Raw genomic sequence first — 21183 nt, forward strand, 5'->3', positions numbered from 1 at the left:
TCTATGGGGATTAGTCGCCACTCCTAGGCCTCGAAGCGTTTGAGTGGCTTGTTGTAATGGCCAATGTTTTGGCCATTCTTGACGAGAGATGATGCTAAGGTCTGCACCTGTATCCAGTAGCCCATTAAATTCATGTCCTTGAATATTTAGTTTTAGCATGGGGCGAGAATCTAAATTTAAAGAAAGCATAGCCCAATCTACACCTGTGGAGCCTAATCCCTTGGAACCTCTTTCTACAGTACGACTGGAAAATTTATCATGTAGGCTGGGTATTATTAGTAACTGTGCTATTCTATCTCCTGGTGAAATTACTGATATACCCTTTGGAGAACTGGCTATAATTTTTATTTCACCTTCATAATCGGGATCAATTACCCCAGGACTTATCATAAGTCCTTTTAGAGTAGAAGAGCTGCGTCCCAATAATAAGCCTACTGTTCCTTTGGGAAGAGGTCCTTTCACCCCTGTGGGAATGATTTGAACTCCCATCTCTGGAGTTAGTACTGCTCTGGCGGAGGCGCAGATGTCCAACCCTGCGCTCCCTCTGGTTTGTCTGATGAGGGATCTGATGGACAATGTGTCCTGGGCACTACCCTGATGGGGTTGCTGGGTTCCTCCAGTGCTCCGTATATTTGTGGTTTTGGGCCCCGGAGCATTGGGCCCCCCTGTCCATTTTTTGGCAATGGAGCCCGATGCCTTTCTCCACGATATCGTGGATAAACACCTGGTCCTTGTTCGTTTTTTGATAATGGAGTACCCTCTATGGTGGTTTGAGAACGGCATTCATTAGCCCAATGTCTCCCTCTACGGCATCGTGGGCAAATACCTGGTATTCTACTCCTTTGATACCTAGTTTTGTTAAACCCTCCTCCAATGGGGCAATTCCTTTTAAAATGTCCTGTTTGTTCACAATTGTAGCATGTTCTTGGCCTGGCATCTAAAGCCTGTTTTACTGCAGCTGCCACAATTTGCCCTTGTTCATTAATGTCTCTGGCATCTAAAGCCTGTTTTACTGCAGCTGCCACGACTTGCTCTTGTTCATTAATGTCTCTACATAATTTAATATATGTGTTTAAATCTTCATGTTTCCATGGTCTAATGATATCTCTGCACCAACGATTCGCTTGCTCATAAGCCAGGTGTTTTAGTAATGGCATTGCTTGTTCTGTATTCCCAAAAACTCTGGTAGCTGTTTGAATAAGCCTATCTACAAATTCAGCATAAGGTTCATTAGCTCCTTGTATTACCTTAGATAATTGAACTTGTAAACCTCCATGTCCTTGTAAAGTCTTCCATGCCTTAATTGCATCTGCAGCAATTTGTGCGTATACACCAGGATCATATGCAATTTGTTGCTGCTGATCCTCATAAGGTCCCTTTCCTAACAACATATCTAGATTTCTCTGAGGATAACCAGCTGCTGCATTTCGCCTAGCCGTCTCCTTGCAAAATTCCTCATTGGCAACCTTCCATAACAGGTATTGTCCTCCATTTAGCACAGCTTTACACATATTAGCCCAATCTGCTGGCGTCATGTTCAAGTTGTTAATGGATTCGACCATGCTTACAGTGAAGGGTGCTTGAGGACCATAGGTTGTTACAGCCTCTTTTAGCTGCTTCACTGTTTTGAAATTTAAAACTTGGTAAAATCGCTGCCCTCCTGCCTCAAATACAGGGCATGTTAATATTTGAGATCTTGTCTCAGGATCCCAACTATCAACTGCGGGGGTTGGGGACCTCCCAGCATATGGAGGTGGCCTTGTTAGTTGGACACTTACGTCCTCTGGTGATAGAAAGGTGTTAGTAGCAGTCTCCTGTTGTAACTTTCCCCCTGATGGCTTTTTCTGTTTTACACTTTCTTTCTCTGTCTGACTAGCTTGAGAGGCCTTCTCTTTTACTTGAATCTTTTCCTCTGTCTGACTAACTTGAGAGACCTTCTCTTTTACTTGAATCATTATGTCTTCTTCTTCCTCTACCATTGTCTGAACTGAAGGCTTTGGACTAAGCAAACAAGATATGAACGTCCACAATGGCAATGTGCCAACTGGCAGAGTCCCTGGGCTTTTCTTTTCTATTCTTTTTAAATCTTCACCATGATGGTTCCATTGTGATATATTTAACAACTCCTCCTTAAAAAGCCATGGGCTACATTTTTGTATTGTATCAACGTATGCCCTGATTGTTCTTGATTTTACTGAGATGCCTCCTTCCTCTAACAATTTACTTAACACTCTTTCAGTTTGTTTTTTACTAATTTCTGATCCCGTATTTCTACTATAATACAACCCAACAAGATAACGCCTAACAAAACTGAAACAGAGTGAAACAAAATTGGAACAACACAAAATCATTATAATAGCCTCCTGAAATGTCCATCCGTCCTTTCTCCCTATCTGTTCCTCAGATGTGAGCGGTTTTTCTTCCATCTTACACATCTCCAGGGACAGGCAACTTAAAACAAAAGTGAAACAAAATAACAAAAGAAGAATCTTAAAATGGCTACCCATCCTCTTGCCCTGCCCTCAGGGGCGAGCAGTTCACTTACCCTCAGTCGCTCCCCGTGCGAGCCACCAAATGCCGCAGTCTGGCTGGGCACAATCAGGAGCCACTTGTCAAAAGAAACTAACTTTATTTTTAGAACCACACACGCCAAACAAAACAGCCTCTCAGGAAAAACCCTCAGAGCCTCAACTGCCACCACCGGCTTTCCACAAGCCTCTCTCTCCCACACAAGCTTCTCTCCACCTCCCACAATCCTCCTGCTCTTGAGGCCGATTGGCTGGGTCACGTGGGCGGAGCCAAAAAAGTCCCCCAATGAGCAGCTCCGTGGTCTGAAAGGGCAGGGAAACAGCCCAATGAGCATCACCGCAGAGGAGCCAATCAGCTAGATGTTGCTGGGGCCGCTGTGAGCCAATCATCAGCCGGCAGCTGGAAGTTTGCTGGGGCCCCTTCGGCTGTGGCTCTCAACAGTTTTTTTAAAAAATTTTAATTGATTTTATTTTTTAAATACATGACAGCGGAATGCATCACAATTCTTATTTACACATATAGAGCACAATTTTTCATATCTGTATATAAAGTATGTTCACACCAATTCATGTCTTCATATATGTACATTGGATAATGATGTCTATCACATTCCACCATCCTATATGGAAAATACATCTTCAGATTCTTTGGGAAAACACCAAGGATCTGGATAGCTGGATTGTATCAAAAGAGTATGTTTAGTTTTATAAGAAACCACCAAACTATCTTTCAAAGTAGCCTATAGTATTTTGCCTTCCATCCAGCAATGAATAAGACTTCCTGGTGCACCACATGATTGCCCACATTTAATGATGTCTGTGCTCTGGATTTTGGCCATCCTAACAGGTATATGGTAGTGTCTTACTATTGTTTTATTTTGAAATTCCCTTTTGCAACATATCTCATATGCTTATTTACCATCTGTATAGCTTCTTTGCTGAAGTGTCTGTAAGGTTTTTGACTCACTTTTTAATTGGGTTGTTGATATCCGTAAAATGCTGAGATTTAAGAATTCTTTATTTTGAATAATAGTAATAATCTTCACTTTAAAAAATATATACTGACTGTTGTTGGCCATTGTTTCTATTCAGAGTGTCTTCACATTTTTATTGATATCAACAGGTTGGCCTGATGTTCAGTGAGTAGTACAGTTTCTGTTGTTGGAGAGTCTTTCTTCGATGTTGATGGCTGCTGACTGGTCAGGATGGTGGTTGCTGAAGACTGGGGTGGCTGCAGCCATGTCTTAAAATTAGACAACCAGGAAGCTGGCCCCATTGATTTACTTTTCCTTTCACAAAATATTTCTCTGAAGCATGCCATACTAATGATAGTATTTGACCCAGCATTCTACTTCTTTCAAAACTGGAAGCAGTTCTCTCAAAATCCTGCTGCTGCTTTATCAACTAAGTTTCTATGTTATTCTGCATCTTTTGTTGTCATTCCAACAGCATTCCTAGCATCTTTACCAGGAGCAGAATTCATCTCAAGAAACACTTTCCTTGCCTATCTAGAAGAGAAAAATCTTCATCAACTCAAGTTTGATCATGAGATTGCAGCAATTCAGTCACATCAAGCTCAACCACTGATTTCTAGTTCTCTTCTATTTTCACCACATCTATAGTGACTTCTTTACCAAAGTCTTGGACCCCTCAAAGTCATCCATGAGAGTTGGAGTCAACATTTTCCAAACTCCTGTTAATGTTGCTATTTTGACCTCTTCCGAGGAGAGTCACATATGTTCAGGCTCTAGAATGAAGCCTTTTTCAGGTTTTCAATTTGCTTCATCAAAAGAAACACTTTCTAAGGCAGTCACAGCCTTACAAAATGTATTGTTTAAATAATAAGACTTTATTTTTTTTATATCATAAGACTTATAAAAACTCTTTGATCCATGGGCTTCAGAATGCATCAGTGTCAGCAGGAGGGGAATAGCAATCATTTTTGTTTTGTGTCTCCACCGAACCCTTGGGTAACCAGATGCATTGTCAATGAGCAGTAATATTGAAGCAATCTTTTTATTCTGAGCAGTAGATCTCAACAGTGGGCTTAAAATCCTCACTGAACCATGATGTGAACCAGATGTCCTGTGTCACCTAGGCTTTTTAAGGCACAGGTAGATTTAGTTTAATTCTTAAACACCCCAAGATTTTTAGAACTATAAAGGAGAATTAGTCTCAATTTAAAGTCATATAGTTATATAGGCCCTTAAAAGAATGTCACCCTTCCCTTTGAAGCTGTGAAGCATTGACTTCTCTACTAGCTATGGAAGTCTAGATTGTTTCTTCTTCTAATATAAGGCTGTATTTTCCATATTGAAAGTGTGTTTTTCATAGTAGCCACCTTCATCAATTATTTTAAGCAGATCTGGATAACCTGCTACAGCTTCTACATCAACACTTGTTTCTTCTGTCTTGCACTCTTGTGTTAGAAAGATGGTGTCTTTCCTTATACCTCATGCTGGATTCCTACTGACCCAGCCCCACCCATCACCTAGCTGAGAACACAGCAGGTCTGGACTGATGCTGGTTGACCAACCCCTTCGCCCCTCCCTAGACAGTCCTTCTGGGTGTGCTTCAAAGGTCCAGGTGCCTCCTGGGGTTTCTGGCAAAGCTTTTCACCTTTCAAGGGCACCAGGAAGCTTTCTGGAATCATGCAAATATTCTAGATCTTGATAGAGGGGTAACTCTCATGCATGTATTCATTAAAATTTCTCAGGCCCAACACATAATTACTGTATGTAAATCAAAACTCATTCGGGGGTATTTTTTGAAAGTAGGGCAAGTTTTCCAACCAAGGAACATTGAACCAAAGCTGGCTGTGCAGCCCCTGGAAGGGAGGGATGCAGGGGTAGACCTGTGCTGTGATATTCATTCCCTCTGCTGCTCACCATCTCTTATTGGCCTGGCAGGGGTCTCCCTACCCTCCCACCTGAGGCCTCACCCACAGAGCACTATCCACCAACCCTTAGGGTGAGATTTCTGATCATGCCACTCCCTTGCTTGTTGCTAGAACAGGCACAATCCAACTTTACCTCAGGGCCGTTGCACTGCTGGTTCTGTCTCTCCTAGACAGGACCTCTCATCATTTTGGGTCCCAAAGAGGCTTCCTGACCCAACTTTTTCTCTCACTTCTTCTATTTCATTTTGAACAGAACACCTGTGACTCCCTGATCTTAATTATTAAACACCTCCTCACATCCCAACTACACAACCTGAAGCTGACTTATGCCATGGCACAGCCACCACCACACATAGTCCCTGGGTGCTTGAGATGGGGCCAATTTAAACAAACGTCTACCCTAAATGTCATAAACACCCACATACACCAAAGAATGTAAAATATCTCCTATGAATCATTAAAATAACATTTCATATATTAGGTTAAATAGAACATTAAAATTATTTTCACCTGTGTTTCTTAACTTTTTAAAATGTTTCCTAGAAAGTTAAAATTACACATGGTTCATGTTATGTCTCTCCTGGGCAGTCAGTCTAAAATGTCAAGTCTAGGGTCAGTCACCTATGCTCCACCTCCAGGCCCTGGGTGGTCTGACCTAGGGAGAAGCCCTTCAAAGTTTTGCTTATTAAATGTTAATGAATTCTTAAGAAACTCATTAATTAATAAATTTATAAACTTATAAAATTAATAAAGGTTAACTCACTTATGTTTGGCAAAAAGTGCCCCAGAACAAGGCACAGGCTGGCTCTTTTTGGCAAGTCTGAAATATCATACTTGCTCTGGCAATTCCCATTCCTTGACCCACAGCTCAAAGATGCCCCCTGACCTCTGATGACCCCAGGAAGCAAAGATTGCTCTTTCCTTATCTGGAGAAAAAAGAAGTCATGCTGGGCAGGTCAAATGCTTTTCAGGGCTCAGAAAGAGCAGACATCTTTGTGGAAACCAAGGTGACCCAAGTTTGGGAGCGTTCAGGAGGAGGATCAGGAGTAGAACTGGGGGATCAGGATGAGGAAGCAAGAGAGGGAGATACAGGAGGATGGAGTATATTGTGGGAGGGAAAATCTGAGTGGGATGGAGAAAGGGACAAATGAGGAGGGATAAGGAAGGAGGGGAGACACTCTTACAGTGTGTAAGAGGCCCAAAGTGCAGAGGAGAGGAGAACAGGGTAGAGGGGCCAGCCAGGAAAAGGAGGAGCCTGGATTGGGGAGGAACAGTGGGCCAGAGAGGGATAAAAGTGCTGTGGCAGCCCACTAAGTACTCAGGGTCTCTGGATCACTCTCCGCTCGGTTGCAGGTACAGCTCCATGTCCCAGCCAACCATGGCGATACCCCTGCACTTCCCACTGCTCCTTCTGGCAGCCATGGTGGCTGGCTATGCCGCAAGACCCGAACTCAGGAGCTCTCAACTAATGCTTGGCGGTCTGGAGGAGGCAGACATGCAAGAGGAGGGCGTGCATCAGGCGATTGACTACGCCATCAGCGTTTACAACCAGGAGAACAATGATCCCTACTATAGCCGTGTTCGCAGGGTGGTGCGTGCCCGCAAGCAGGTGCGTGCTCGCACCCCAGGCCTGAATCCTAGGAGTTGCCCCTCACAGGGCATCAAACGCGTCCCAAGCCCCTCCCTCGCTCCTCTAGCTGCTGCTTCCCATTTGGGTACACTGCCTGCTGCTATAGAGAGCTCAGCAGCCTATGGGCTCCGGGTGTTCTGATCCGCCAGGGAATTTACACACTCTGCTGCTCACCCAAGCCCTGTCCTAGGTAATTTTCTACTGCCCTATAGCCCTTTGTGGGCCTGTCCTGGGGATTGTCCTCACTCGGGGTTAGCCTGGAAACCCACCCTGTCTAGCACTCCAGGTGGGCTCCTGGTTCTTTATTTCTGTTTCCAGCCACCAGCAGGCAAGGAGCACCAGGGCTACAGGTCAGGATCAAAGTCAGGGTCTGCCCTGGTTATAGATCCCTACTGCCAGCTTGGAGAGGGCCTGGAATTAGTATGAACTGTTACTAAATGATGGGAGACAAAAAAACAGATGCTCCCCTGAATGCCTTCACGAAAAGATCTTTGAAAAGCTTTTTCCTTTTCACCTTTTATTTTGTTATCATTGCATCTCTAGGTCCTAATAGTAGGCCATGTTTCCTCCTTGGTCCTTGCTCTCCCAGGACACGTGTACATGCATGTACTTATATGCATTTATTTTTCTGGACCTTTTTAGAAGCAACATTTCAGCGCACCTTGCTTGCAAAATTGGACATTCTCTTATCTAAGATTCAGTTTTGAAAATCGGAATTAATACTGTCATATTTAGTTACTTAATTCACAGACTTAAATTTGCTGAAGTGCACTGATGGATGCCCCTGTATGCTGCAGTCACTGTCTCCTCAGCCTCCTTTCATCTGGAGCAGCTCCTGGCCAGTTTTCATGACCTTGACATTTCAAAGGGTCCCACCAACTGTGGTGTGCAGTCATGTGCCCACAAGGATGACTACATATACATTGCAGTTCCTTAAGATTGTATCATCTAGTGACATTGTAGCCATCTTAGTTTGATATGTATAATATGACATTTACCCAGTGAAATCCTCTAAGGACACATTTCTCAGAGCATGTCGATATGCTTATACTGGGTGTCTCAGATTTTTCCTCAGGATAGACCCCATTCAGAGTTCTCTGAGTAGGCACCACTCAACATGTCCTGAGTAGCCTTCATTCCCTGTGCATGGCATGCCCTGGGAGCATTCCCTGGGAGTAGCCTCAAGGGGCTAGTGTCTCTCACTCTGAGACAGTGCACCATAGTGAATAGTCATGGGCAACTGAGTGCCCCCTGGGATTGAGAAGATCTCACCTGGACGCAGCCAGGCAATGATGGACTGAAACCTCTGGAACCGTGAGCCAAGATAAACTTTTCTTCTCAAAGTAGTTCATATCAGGTATTTTGGTCACAGTAATGAAAAGCTGACTAACACACTAGGTAAAGGTATTAACTCAGTGACATAAAGTAACAGCGTACATGTGAAAGTGACCTGGAGTGTTGTAAATGAATTCCATTCTTTTCACTGTAGGTTGTCACTGGGACAAACTACTACTTGGATTTGGAGATAGGTCGAACCACCTGTACTAAGTCTCAGTCTGACCTGGCCGAATGTCCCTTCATTGAGCACCTACATGAGCACAAGGTATGTCATTGATGTGGGCCCAGGGCTGATTATCGAAGAGGGGCATGTGAGCTTGTTTGTATGCTCATGTGTGAGAGTGTCAAGAGATGCATGTGGATGGATGCATGTGTTGTGTGTGTGTAGATGAGTGGGGGGAGCGTGGTAGCACATGAATAGATACATGTGAATGTGGGGTGTGTGTGAGTTTATGCAGATGCAGACCTGTGTACATGTGGGGTGCTGCAGGAGGGGCCATGTGTGTACACATGATCAACTTAAATTACACAGCGGATTTTCCCTTCTAATTAGGGTCCCAGGAGGACACCCTTTTGTGTTTGAGTGTGCTGCCTGCTGGCCTGGAGAGGGCATAGCTACAGGGATGGTTGCTGAGGACAGAGAAAAAGCTCTGTTAGTCCCACCTTTGGTCACCTGCCCAGAGCCATGATGGACAGATTAGGGGCCTCTGGTGCTGTCCCTGCTTTCTCAATGCCAGCCTCTCTATGGCCCTGGGAATATCTGCCCTCATCTTGTCTACCTTCCCCCAACCCTGATCCCTATTTCAGGGGTATTTCCTGTGCCCACTTCTTCCCTCTGTGCCCCTGTTGGTGCTGGCCCAGGTGCTGGAGGTGGAGGGAACTTGGACAGTGACAGCCTTCCGTGCCCTGCACCCCTGGGGCTCCCACAGACTTATACATGATCTGGGGTGAGAGTCACATGCTATCTTGTGGACTTAGAGCAATGGGCAGGGTGATGAGTAGATATTGAGTTTGGTTGAATGTCAAAATTGAACCTGGCAAAGGAGATAGGGGTTGAGAATTCCACATCCATCATTCTGTACCCCAATTCTGACATCTCAGATTGAACGTCTTCCCTGTTATCTGAATCACACACTGATTGTCCCTTTCTCTTCTTTTTACAGAGGACTTACTGCTCTTTCCAGGTCTACATTGTGCCCTGGCTGCACACGATCTCCATGACACAATACAGTTGTCATAAAGACTAAGGGTATGTGCCAGGCAGAACTGCATTGGCCACCCCTTCCTCACTCCACTCCCCTGTAATGCCCCAGACCCTCAGATAATCCCCCAGCCCTTATTGTGCCAGCACCAGCAGACCAGTGGAGATGGCTTACGTCACTCTTCCCTTGTTTGTTTCTTCTCATTATTTTTCAAACACATTGGTGCCTTGGCCCATAAGGACCTCTCCTGCCTTTCTCAATAAAATAGTGACATGTATTCATCCTGAGTAGTTGCTGTCTTGGGGGTCCACGCAGGAAGGTTCTGCCACAGATGGGGAGCTGAGGCTTATGTGTGTGCACTGGGATATCTGGGATATCTGGTCTCAGAGGACTGAAGAGAAGAGATGGGGTGGGATTGCAGGTATCCAGCTGCAGCTACTGCTGGGAAATGGACAAGAGAGAATAGGAACCTAGGCTCTCATCCTGGAAGCTTGGCTGCTGCTTAGATGGTGAGGAGAGTCTGGGCACTGCCCAGGGCTGTGGCACACTCCCTCCATGTGTGCACAAGTGATGGGTTGCTGGGATTATCCTGTCCCTGTCAGATTCCCAAGAGGCTAAATAAGTAGTGATTCCTGTCTCCTCCTATCCATGCAAGATTTGGACACCTGCATGAAACAAAGACTGAAAGTATATTGGTGTACACTTAATTGTGGAAATACCAGCCAGAATCCAAAACAGAACACATAATAGAGTGGAGGCACTGCTTACTCCAGTGCACCTAGGATGGGTGCCCAGTGGGGTTCACAGATGATACTCCCTGCCCTTTCTCTGCCCTTGATTGTAAAACAGTTCTTGTATGCAATTTTCTTAAGGGACATAGCTTTTAAAACATAGATGAATTGACATGCTGTGGACTTTCTTCTATTTGCAAGAGGATGTTTTCATTAATATCACCTCAGTATCATTACTGTTGTATAGTACATGGATGGATATTTCAGTGCCAAAAACAGGGAGTCTGAAGACCTAAAATATATGTGCTTCACCCCTTTATGCACTGGGAGAAGCTTTCTCTGTCCCAGCCACTGGCATATGACTTTCAAGTGCCTTCCATGAGGTAGAACTGCACCAGAAAGCTCTCTTTCAGCCACTGCTATAACCACTGAAGGTGAAATGACAGAGATCCAACCAGATAGTGGAGGCTTATACCTAGAGTTGTGGAGTGGACAGGTGGAGCCCAGGCAGCAAGGCAGAGTGCCTCCTTCCATGCTGTTTCATTTCCTATACAGCCCTTCAGACGCACTCTTCTCACCCCTAACTTCATTTAACAAAAGTCCTTGGATGAAGAAAGAAAAGCATCCCCAGAAGGTCATGAATCTGAATCTGGGCAATACCAGGCAGGCATTGTGAATTTTGTAATCCACATCTCCATGGAGAGCATTGACCATAGGCAAAACAGCAGATTCAGGACAGAGAAGGTCTATGGTAGGACCCCTGTCATGAGGTGGTCATGAGTTTCTACTTGCATGAAAGATCTGGGTTTGACCTGATTCTCTCTTTGGGGGAAGTGAAAGGTGGAGTAAATTTCATCAGATCTGTGACTCAGGCCAACCCCTTACAGTCTCTGAAGCTTCCATATCTCATCTGTAGAGAGAGTGCAGTGATAGTACGTTCCTTATTTTCTGTAAACCCTCAGTGTATGGCATGTGGTGATGTTTATTACATGAGAACAGTGAATGCGTATTAATCCAGTCAAAATGTTCATATGTTCATTTTTATATGCTGTCATAGGAGTCTATTTCTTTTTTCAAAAGATGCTCTTGCCAGGTGCGGTGGCACATGCCTGTAATCCCAAAAACTTGAGAGGGTAAAGTAGGAGGATCAAAGAGTTCAAAGCCAGCCTCAGCAACTTAGCTAGGTATTTAGCGATTCAGAGAAACCCTGTCTATAAAAAAAGAATTGGGGATGTGACTCAGTGTTTAAATGCCCCTGGGTTCAATCCCTGGTACACACCCGCCCCCAGCAAAACAAAAATGCTCTTAGCCATGTATCTGGGTCTGCTTTTTTCCTTCCTCTTATACTCTTTCTTCATTGCTTCCTTTCTTTCATTCTTTCATTTTTCCAATCACATCATTTTAGATGGGGAGATTTTATCATGATTCACTTTTCTTCTCCTAAATTCTGTTTTCTGAATATATTTGTTCTTCCAGATGAAAATATTTTTTTTCTGGTTCAAAAAGTACAACTGTTGATCAAAATACATAGTTTCTTCTCAGCAAAAGAAACAATCTGGAAGGTAATCAGACAGCCTACATCCTGGGAGCAAATTTTTAACCCTCACACAATCAGAGTACTAATCTCTAGGGTATATAAAAAACTCAAACAGCTAAGCACCAAAAAACCAAATAATCCAATCAATAAATGGGCCAAAGACCTGAACAGAAACTTCTCGGAAGAGGATATACAATCAACAAATACATGAAAAAATGCTCAGCATCTCTAGCAATCAGAGAAAGGCAGATCAAAACTACTCTAAGATATCATTTCACTCCAGTCAGAATGGCAGCTATTATGAAGACAAGTGTTGAAGAGGATGTGGGGAAAAAGGTGTACACATACATTGCTGGTGGGATTGCAGATTGGTGCAGCCAATATGGAAAGCAGTATGGAAATTCCTTGGAAATTTGGGAATGGAACCACCATATGACCCAACTATCCCCCTCCAAAGGACTTAAAAACAGCATACTACGGGAACACAGCCATATCAATGTTTATAGCAGCACAATTCACAATAGCTAAACTGTGGGGCCAACCTAGATGCCCTTCAGTGGATGAATGGATAAAAATAAATGTGGCATATATATACACAATGGAATTTTACTCAGCAATAAAAGAGAATAAAATCAAGGCATTTACATGTAAATGACGACATTGGAGAAGATAATGCTAAGTGAAGTTAGCCAATCCCCCAAAACAAATGCCAAAGATTTTCTCTGATATAAGGAGGCTGACTCATAGTGGGGTAGGGAGGGGGATCATGGGAGAAATAAATGAATTCTAGATAGGGAAGAGGGGTGGGAGGGAAAGGGAGGGGGTAGGGGGTTAGCAAGAATGGTGGAATGTGATGGAGATCATTATCCAAAGTACATGTATGAAGACACGAATTGGGTGTCAACCTATTTAATATACAGAGATATGAAAAATTGTGATATATAAATATGTAATAAGAATTGTAATGTAAAAAGTACATGTATAAAGACATAAATTGGCATGAACATACTTTATATACAAAGATATGAAAAATTGTGCTCTATATGTAAAATAAGAATTGTAATACATTCCGCTGTTGTAAATTTAAAAAAATAAAATCAATTTAAAAAAGTACAACTGTTGAGTTTTGAACTAGGAATACATTTTAATGTTTATAATTCCATTTGGGAATAATTTGGACAACATTTAATATTCTAGTTTTTCACTTAGGCATATTTTAACAATGTCCTTCAGTGGAGTAAAACAGACTTTTCTGTGTCTTTCATGTTTTCCATAAATTTATCCCTGGATATTTGATTTTTTGATGTGACAATCTCTCTCTTGTATCAGTAACCAGTCATCACTGATGATGTTCCCTGTTCCCATCCATGTTCCCTGATTCTCTTGCAGCTGCTTTGGGGGCTGTCATTCACAGGCTCCCAGGCTTGGGTGCTTCACATGCAGGAGCTGGCTCATCACTATTGGCACAAGTGGCCTTGGATGAAAGCCAGGGCTTCAATAAAATGCAGAGACAGAAAAGTCCACCCAGCCTGGCAATGCGGGACAGATGAAGTATCAGTAGACAAACATGTGGCCACCCGTTCTTTCTCACTATACCCTACTGAGTTTATTGGTCAAACACATTTAAAATGGAGAAGCAATGAACAAAATGGTAGCTTAACTAAGGAGAAATTTTCTTTTGGTCACTTATATCTGCTCCTTCACTCTTGATCTTGGGATTCCAAGTGGGTCACTTCAGAATCATGTCACAGGATCACAAGGCCAAGCCAGAAATACTCAGGGGTCATCCGGAGAACAGAAGTTCTCCTGCTTCTTTGAAACCAGGTAAGGATTATCTCCAGTTGGCTGCATGGCGCAGTCACCTGGGGGGTGTGGCTTTCACTGCAATCACCTGTTTACACTAGAGGAATCCATTTCATTGGTCGGGGAGAAGCCTGGACATTGAATTTTAAAATAGTTCACAACTGCTTCTTCAAAGAACTGCTGATGTATAACCCAATTAGTTTCCCTATCAAAGTCCAATCTCTCCTAACATGTCTGCACATTGTAGCAGGTGAGGTATACTCACGGCCTCACCTTCTTGTGGACATACATTTGGTGCAAAGTTATCTACCCAAACATACAATGTAACTCCCTCCTCCATATCTAGCAAATCACAGATGAAAAAGCAAAAGTAAATGAAAGAGTCCTTCAATCAGAGCACAGTTGGGTTAATGGTCTTTAGCTCAGCAAGTTTCTTTGAGGCAGTGACCCTGACATATTCAAACAGCTCTGGGCACATCTGTCCTTGAGATGCCCTTGGCTTCACTCCCAAAGGCTGCTGTTGCTTGTCCTCCTGCCCCTGAGTCACTGCACTTACATGTCTCACTGATGCTTGTTTCCCTTGCGATTACCCAAGGATGTGCATGATGTCCTTTCCTTCTGGATCCTTCAGCTCAATGAATGCTCCCTTTCTGGGGTAGAGCAATTCAGTTTCTTCTAGACTTTCTCCCACCCATCCAGGTCCCCATGGGATTTCTAGTAAATGAATTCACCCCTTCTGTAGGATTTTTGATTTTGAATAATTCCTAACAAGCATGTCAGCCTGTTCTGTGAGGCTTTGAATCAGCCAATCATTTCTCCTGCCTAGCTATGGAAGTCCTTGTTAATGTTTTGGTTCTAGAATGTCGCCCAAAGGCTCCTGTATGAAGGCTTGGTCCCCAGTGCAGCAATGTCTAGAGGGAGGGCTCTGGGAACTCATGGGATCTTGAGCTCTGTGATCTCATCAATAGATTAACCCAATGATGGATTCTCAGGGGAATGGACCATTGGGTGTTGGTGGAAACTGTACAGGTGGGACCAGCTGAAGTGAATGTGTCCTTGGGGTCACTTGAGGACTGTATCTTGTCACCACTACCTGTCTTTCTTTCTCTTTCCTGGCTGTCATGAAGTGAAAGTTTTCCTCCACCCTTATATTTCTGCCTTGTTATATGACTAAAACCAAAGGAGCTGGCCAACCACGGACTAAAACCTCTGAAACCATGAACCAAAATAAACCTTTCCTTGTTTAGAGTTTTTTCAGCTATATTGTTACAGCCATGAAAAGATGCCTTACTCTGTCATAGATGACTTTTCCTTCCAATATAAAGCTGTTTAGTCTGTACTGAAAATCTGCTTTTTACTGTAGCCACCATCATCAATGGTCCTTGCTAGACCTTCTTAGTACCTTGCTGGGCCTTCTCCATGGGCACTTGCTGCTTTATCTTGTACTTGGATGTTCTAGAGAGGTCCTTTCCTTAAGCCTCATGAATCCACCTCTGCTAGCTTTGTAATTTTCTTCTGTGGCTTCCTCACCTCTCTTGGCTTTTATAGCATTGTAGAGTTAGGGTCTTGGTCTGGATTAGACTTTGTTGAAGGGAATGTGGTGGCTGGTTTGATCTTTCATCCAGACACTAGAACTTTCTCCATAGCAGCAATTACAGTGTTTTGCTTTCTTATCATTCGTGTGTTCATTGGACAGAACTCTTAATTTCCTTGAAGGATTTTTCTTTTGTATTCACTACTTGTCTAACTCTTTGACAGGAGTCCCAGCTTCTGGCTGATCTTGGCTTTCCACATGCCTTTCTTACAAAGGTCAATAATTTCTTGCTTTTGATTTAAAGGTAGGGACCAAATTAATCTTTCCATCACTTGATCACATAGAGGCTATTATAAGGCTATTAGTAGGCCTCAGTTCAATATTGTTAAGTGTCAGGCAATAACAAGGCCTAAGAAGGGGAAGAGAGATGGGGGAGCAGCTGATCTTGGAGCAGTCAGAAAACAGGCAACCTTTATAGATTAAGTTCACAGTCTTATATGGGTGACTAGATTGTTCTCCCAAACCATTACATCAAACATCAATGATAGTAAATCACCACGAGAGCTATATTTTATACTTTTATACACATTTTTAAATTTTTTGTTACAGGTGATTGAACACATGGGGCTTAAACCAGTGAGCACCATCCCCAGACCTTTTTCAGTTTTTAATTTGATACAGGGTCTCACTATATTGCTTAGGATTCTCACTAAGTTGCTGATGCTGGCCTCGCACTTGCAAAATCTATCTGCTTAGATCCTCAAGTTACTGAGATTACATGTATGTGCCACCATACCCAGCATAAACTATGTTAATAATGAGAAAGCTTTGAAATCTTGCAAGAATTATCAAAATGTAAATAGGATTTAAGAACTTATTATGAATGGACTGTATTTCAAAATCCCTAATTGTGTGTAACTGTATATATTAATAAGCCTCTCAATGGAAATAATGAATATAAAAAAACAATAAATAAGTCTGAAGAACCAGAAATGGCTGTAAAATTAGAAGCTGACAAATAACAGAATTTTACATTTACAAGGTTTAAAATTAATTAAAAAAACCTCATTTCTTCTGGAGAAGAAAAAAGTGCCAAACATTTGCTTGATGCAGGGTTGCAAGATTTCTTAGAATTTTACAAAATGCAATACCTACAAAATAAAATAAGCAAAACACAATAAATTGAGAAATGCCTGTATTGTTATTTGTTTCTTATATTGGACTTAATGCATAATATTTTTTTAAAAAAAATCACAGATAAAAGAGAATATATTATCTGTTAACTTCATGTCAGTGGTTTAATAGATAATGTCTTTATATTAAAAGGCTGCACAGGTCTATTGAGCTATGAGAATCACTGATTTGAAAGGATCATGTCTCATTTTAGAATAGTACAATGGAGAGGAAACTGATTTTATAGATACAAAGTTAGGAAAATATATATATTTTTTTAAAAAGCATGTATAAATAGAGCTGTGAAAGCTACTCAGAGTGGAAATTTTGCAGTAAATCCAGAAGTAAATATCATTTTGTTTCTTTTTGTTTTGTTTCATCTCCTTCATCACAGGAAAACAAGAACAAACTTCTGTGGTGAGTCCTGTCTTCTGGAAGCTAGGGTCCTGGAGCTTTGTGTGACACTGTCTCTAGTCATCGTTTATTGGATGTCGCTGCATACAGCAGTGTGAAATTGTACATCGCCTAAAGTAACAATTCTGGTTAAGGACTTAGCTTCGTGCTGGGTGCATAGTTTCAACAAATAAATGTCCTAAATGCAGAGAGAGATGCTCTGGCTCAAACAAGTCTTTTTTTTTTTTTTTTATCAACTTACATAAAGAGCTGAATTTTATCCAGTCCTGGTGGCCCATGCCTATAATCTTAGTGTCTTCGGAGGCTGAGGTTGGAGGATCTGAAGTTCAAAGCCAGCCTCAGCAACTTAGTGAGACCCCGTTTCAAAATCAAATATAAAAAAAGGCTGAGGATGTGGCTCAGTAGTTAAGTGCCCCTGGATTCAATACCCACCCTCCACCCCGCCATAATGTTCCACTCCCAAAGAAAAGCTGGATTTTAAAGTCAAGCGGATTCTTTCTGTGTACACTCTTTTGTTCTTGGGTGGCAGAATTTTAGCTTAGATACCCCAAAATACATTGTTACCTGAAGACCCCAAATCCCTTTTACATGTCATTGTCAGCTCTGATGTTGGACAGATGAACTGTGTGTCTAATATTTTGAACAGTGGATTCTTGGCCTTTCATGTTTCTTTTTCTTTTATCCCATTCTATAATAAATATCCTTCCGTTTTCACTCCAATTTAGTGTCTAAATGATGTGATCTAGTTATATGGGGAAGATTTGTAGCTCTCAATATACAACATCTTTAATTTGCATGTCTAAAACTTCAAATTGAAACAAACCAGGACAAAGAAGTGAAGTCTGAGTAGAGGTAAGAAGATGGCTTGAGCTTCATGTATTGGTGCTGATGTACTTTGTGATAGAATCAACCCCTCCTTAGGTTGGTCAACTTCTAGTTGAACGACAGATAGAGGATGGTAATTTATCATAGTTCTTAAAACATAAGCTTGAAGCTGCAAGCTAAGGAACACACCAACAACAGCACAAATTGACAATATAGGATGAGGAGAAGCCAAGAAATGTTAGCAAGCCCTTGAAGGATGAACATAGTCCAGTAATAAAGGGACTAGGAGCTCAAGATCAAGTATCTTTAGTATCTTAATAGCCTCTGAATGTATTTCTGTATATCAACACTGAACAGTACTTAAAATTTGTAGTTATGGTCTTGAGTTATTGGGAAAACTCATTATACTCATAAATCTCAGTTAAAGGGGCAGATTAGGGTATTGCATACATTCCAAAGTGTTTATTTAAATACATCTTGGGTATTAAAATGAATTCATAACATTTAGACCATTTCGTCTCATGCTGATGCTGTATATAATTTTTCATACTTCCATTTCATTTTTGGTAAAACAAAATCTGAGCTAATGACACCTGGCCTTAACTTTCTCCATATGACAATGTGGTTGAGTGAACTTCTGAAAGATGAGAGTGGTGAACTAATTATGGATAATCCGAAAGTTGTGTTGATACAGGAAATAGCATTTCTCTGGTCAAGCAAGGTGATTAAATGTGATGATTTCCCACCAAATCTCCTGGGTCCTCTCTGATAGCTGCTGTGTGCCTGTGCCTTGGCTTTGCCTCTAACAGATGCACTTCAACTATCTAGAGAAATGTCATCCAGCTGTGCAGCCCAAGAGCTCAGAGACCCAGAAGTACCTTAGAGTTCACTTCCCTGGGATGGCCAGTAGCCATCCTGGTGGTGCAAAATCAGAAAAGCCCTTCCAGAGGGATAGACTCTGAGATCCGATTGATGCTCCCAAGTTCCCTGAACCATCAATGTGAGCCTGAATCTCTGCTTAACATTGCCTAATGTTGTGCTCCTGTCTGTCTATCCTACTTTCTTAGCACCTATTCCTGCATTTTCACAGGACTTTTCTCTAATCAATTGCATGCAGGAAAATATCATCTCAGCAACTGCTCCTGAGGAAACCTGACCTCACTCAGGAGGGAAACAGAAAACTAACAGCCAGCCTTGAATTCACATTTATACCAAAAAGTCAGAGTCCTATTTTCTGCTTCACTTAAAGTATTTTAAACTCTCTAAGGTGAGTCTCAAATCCAGTGTTCAGTCTCTTTTCTAGAAAGCAAAGAATAGATTGAAGGAAGCATCTGGGGGAGGTTGTGGGGCAGAACCTTATGTCTCTGCTGTGTCCTGAGGTCATTGGGGCAGTTCACAGGCTAGAGACCTCTTCCCATGGTGGGCAGAGGACAGGTGCACAGGTCTTATTTCAGAGTCAGGATCATCTAGCAGTTGTGCAAGTCTTTGCACTTCTGGTTTTCAGTTTGAGATTTTTAGTATTTTCAAAATCTTATGATCATTTAACCCTATGAATAGAAGTTGTGAATTTAAATGGGTTTTTATATAAGTACTTGTATGTCATGGATGTACATGTACAACTTTATTAATAGCTTATCTGTATTTAAAAATATGCAGGAGAAGGTGATGCATATGATATGACACATTTTAAACATTTAACCTGCCAATAGAGCAAGCCCTTTAGTGTGGTGAGCCGCTTCTGCCGTTTATGCAAATTATGGTCACCATTACACGATGGCGCTGGCTCCGCTGTGGTCTGTGACAAACAACTCCTTGTTTGGGAGAGTTGGTGCATGACTTTTCATCACTCTATGAGAAAGCTCCACGTGGCTGCTTTGCATTGGGGCTTGAGATGCTTTATTAAGGCTGGGAGGGGCATCCGAGAGAAGAAGAAGAACTATCAGGGGCCTGAATAAAAGCTGCTGAAAGAAGATTCTTGGGTTGCGTCTTTCTTGCGGGCAAGAAGTCGCGACAAGAGGGGGCGCAACACTTTAGCAATGATAATATTCTAGTGAGAATAATAGGATCAAATATGCCCCAAAATTTGAAAACTGTTTTTTAACATTCTGTAATGTGGAAATTTGAAAATATGTGTTACATTGTTTACATTGTATTCTGATATTTACTTTCCAAGGCATTCTAAACAAAAGAACAAAACTCAAAAATATGAGACATTGTTTATGAAATATCATTATGAATATTAATCCTAATATTAATTTTTCAATATGACCCACCAATTATGCAGTGTTTATTTTTCTATACATTTCCATCTTTCCTGTTATAATAAAGGAACTTGAAAAGTGTACAGATGTGAGCAACATTTAAATGACACATTTCCATTGTTCTTATAATAAAATTATATGACAATAAAAATATTTTCAAATATTTGTTTCACAATGCTTTTTCCTTACTGTGAGTTTCCTTGAAAAATATCCTCTTTCTCATAGTTGAAAAAGCACTATGTTCAACTTGAGGGGATGGATCCCATATGCTAAATCTAGGGAAACCATTGCTGAGAACTAATTGTTCCTTAATTTTGCAGGGCTATTTTTAAAAAAACAAAAGCCCATCTGTGCTGGGGGAGCCTTCAGAAGGACAGATTTTCACTCTCCTGTTGCATCTTTGCAAGTTGTGGAAGTTCCTGTTCCATTCCCCACTGCTGTGGGGACCAGGGTTTGCAGGGAGATCTGTTGTGCACCCTGCTTCCTGTGGCTGTCTACTTTCCTCCCAGCTCCATCTGAAATTGAAGAGAGGAGAGAGCTTTGAATGCATGAGAAATCTCAGTTTTGAGTTAGATTGTATTGGACATTTTGGACCTAAAAAAGAATGTGATGCAACAGCTGAGAGAAATGGGAAAATAGTTGAATCTTCTTGCATTTTTGTCAAGGGAGGAAAAAGCAAATCAAGCAAAGTATTTTGCAAGTCAGAAATTAGAAAGAAGTAATTTTCAAGGAATATGTTTCAAGGAAAAAGCACTGTGAAAACAAATATTTGAAAATATTTTCATTGTCATATAATTTTATTATAAGAACAGTGGAACCACAGCAACCACCCTGTTAAATACAGTTGGCCCTCAGATCCATGGGTATCTACAGATTCAACCAACCTCAGATCAAAAACATTTTTTTTTTTAAAGGGAGAAACTGCAGAATGAAATTGACCAAATTTTGCTATGTACACATATGAATATACCATCATTAATTTCCCTTTATGTATATCTATAGAGTGACAATCTAAAAAACAATAAATAATAGAAGGAAGACCATTAGAGTAGAAGACGAGGAACAGGGAGAGGGAGGAGGAGGGGAAAAGAAGAAGCATTGGGCACTGAAATGGACCAAATTATATTCCATGAATGTATGATTATGTCAAAATGAACCCCACTATTCTGTATAGCTATAATACACTGATAAAATATTAAAGATTGACAAATAAAATTGTATGTGCTTATCATGTACAGCATGTTGCTCTGAAATATGTCTACATGATGGAGTGATGAAATTGAGCTAATACAAGTTTAAGTCAGTTCT

The 21183-nt window shown here is 41.6% G+C and overlaps 1 protein-coding gene across 1 annotated transcript; it reads left to right on the forward strand.

Moving 5' to 3' along the window:
• Positions 1-6805: 6805 nt before the first annotated feature.
• LOC107147408 (cystatin-C-like) lies at positions 6806-9725 on the forward strand. Its single transcript, XM_015491902.2, has 3 exons — positions 6806-7036; positions 8547-8660; positions 9559-9725. Exons 1-3 carry the CDS (start codon positions 6806-6808, stop codon positions 9640-9642), a joined length of 429 nt encoding a protein of 142 aa, XP_015347388.1. The 3' UTR covers positions 9643-9725.
• The last annotated feature ends 11458 nt before the right edge of the window (positions 9726-21183 follow it).

Source organism: Marmota marmota, unplaced genomic scaffold (genome assembly GCF_001458135.2).
Source record: "Marmota marmota marmota unplaced genomic scaffold, marMar, whole genome shotgun sequence".
Lineage (NCBI taxonomy): Eukaryota > Metazoa > Chordata > Mammalia > Rodentia > Sciuridae > Marmota > Marmota marmota.

Bases quoted from the DNA above. Each gene is read 5' to 3' on its own strand.
- LOC107147408 (XM_015491902.2), top strand. From the start codon at position 6,806: ATGGCGATACCCCTGCACTTCCCACTGCTCCTTCTGGCAGCCATGGTG. The intron at 7,037-8,546 runs GTGCGTGCTCGC...TTTTCACTGTAG, and splicing joins TGGTGCGTGCCCGCAAGCAG to GTTGTCACTGGGACAAACTA. The intron at 8,661-9,558 runs GTATGTCATTGA...TTCTTTTTACAG, and splicing joins AGCACCTACATGAGCACAAG to AGGACTTACTGCTCTTTCCA.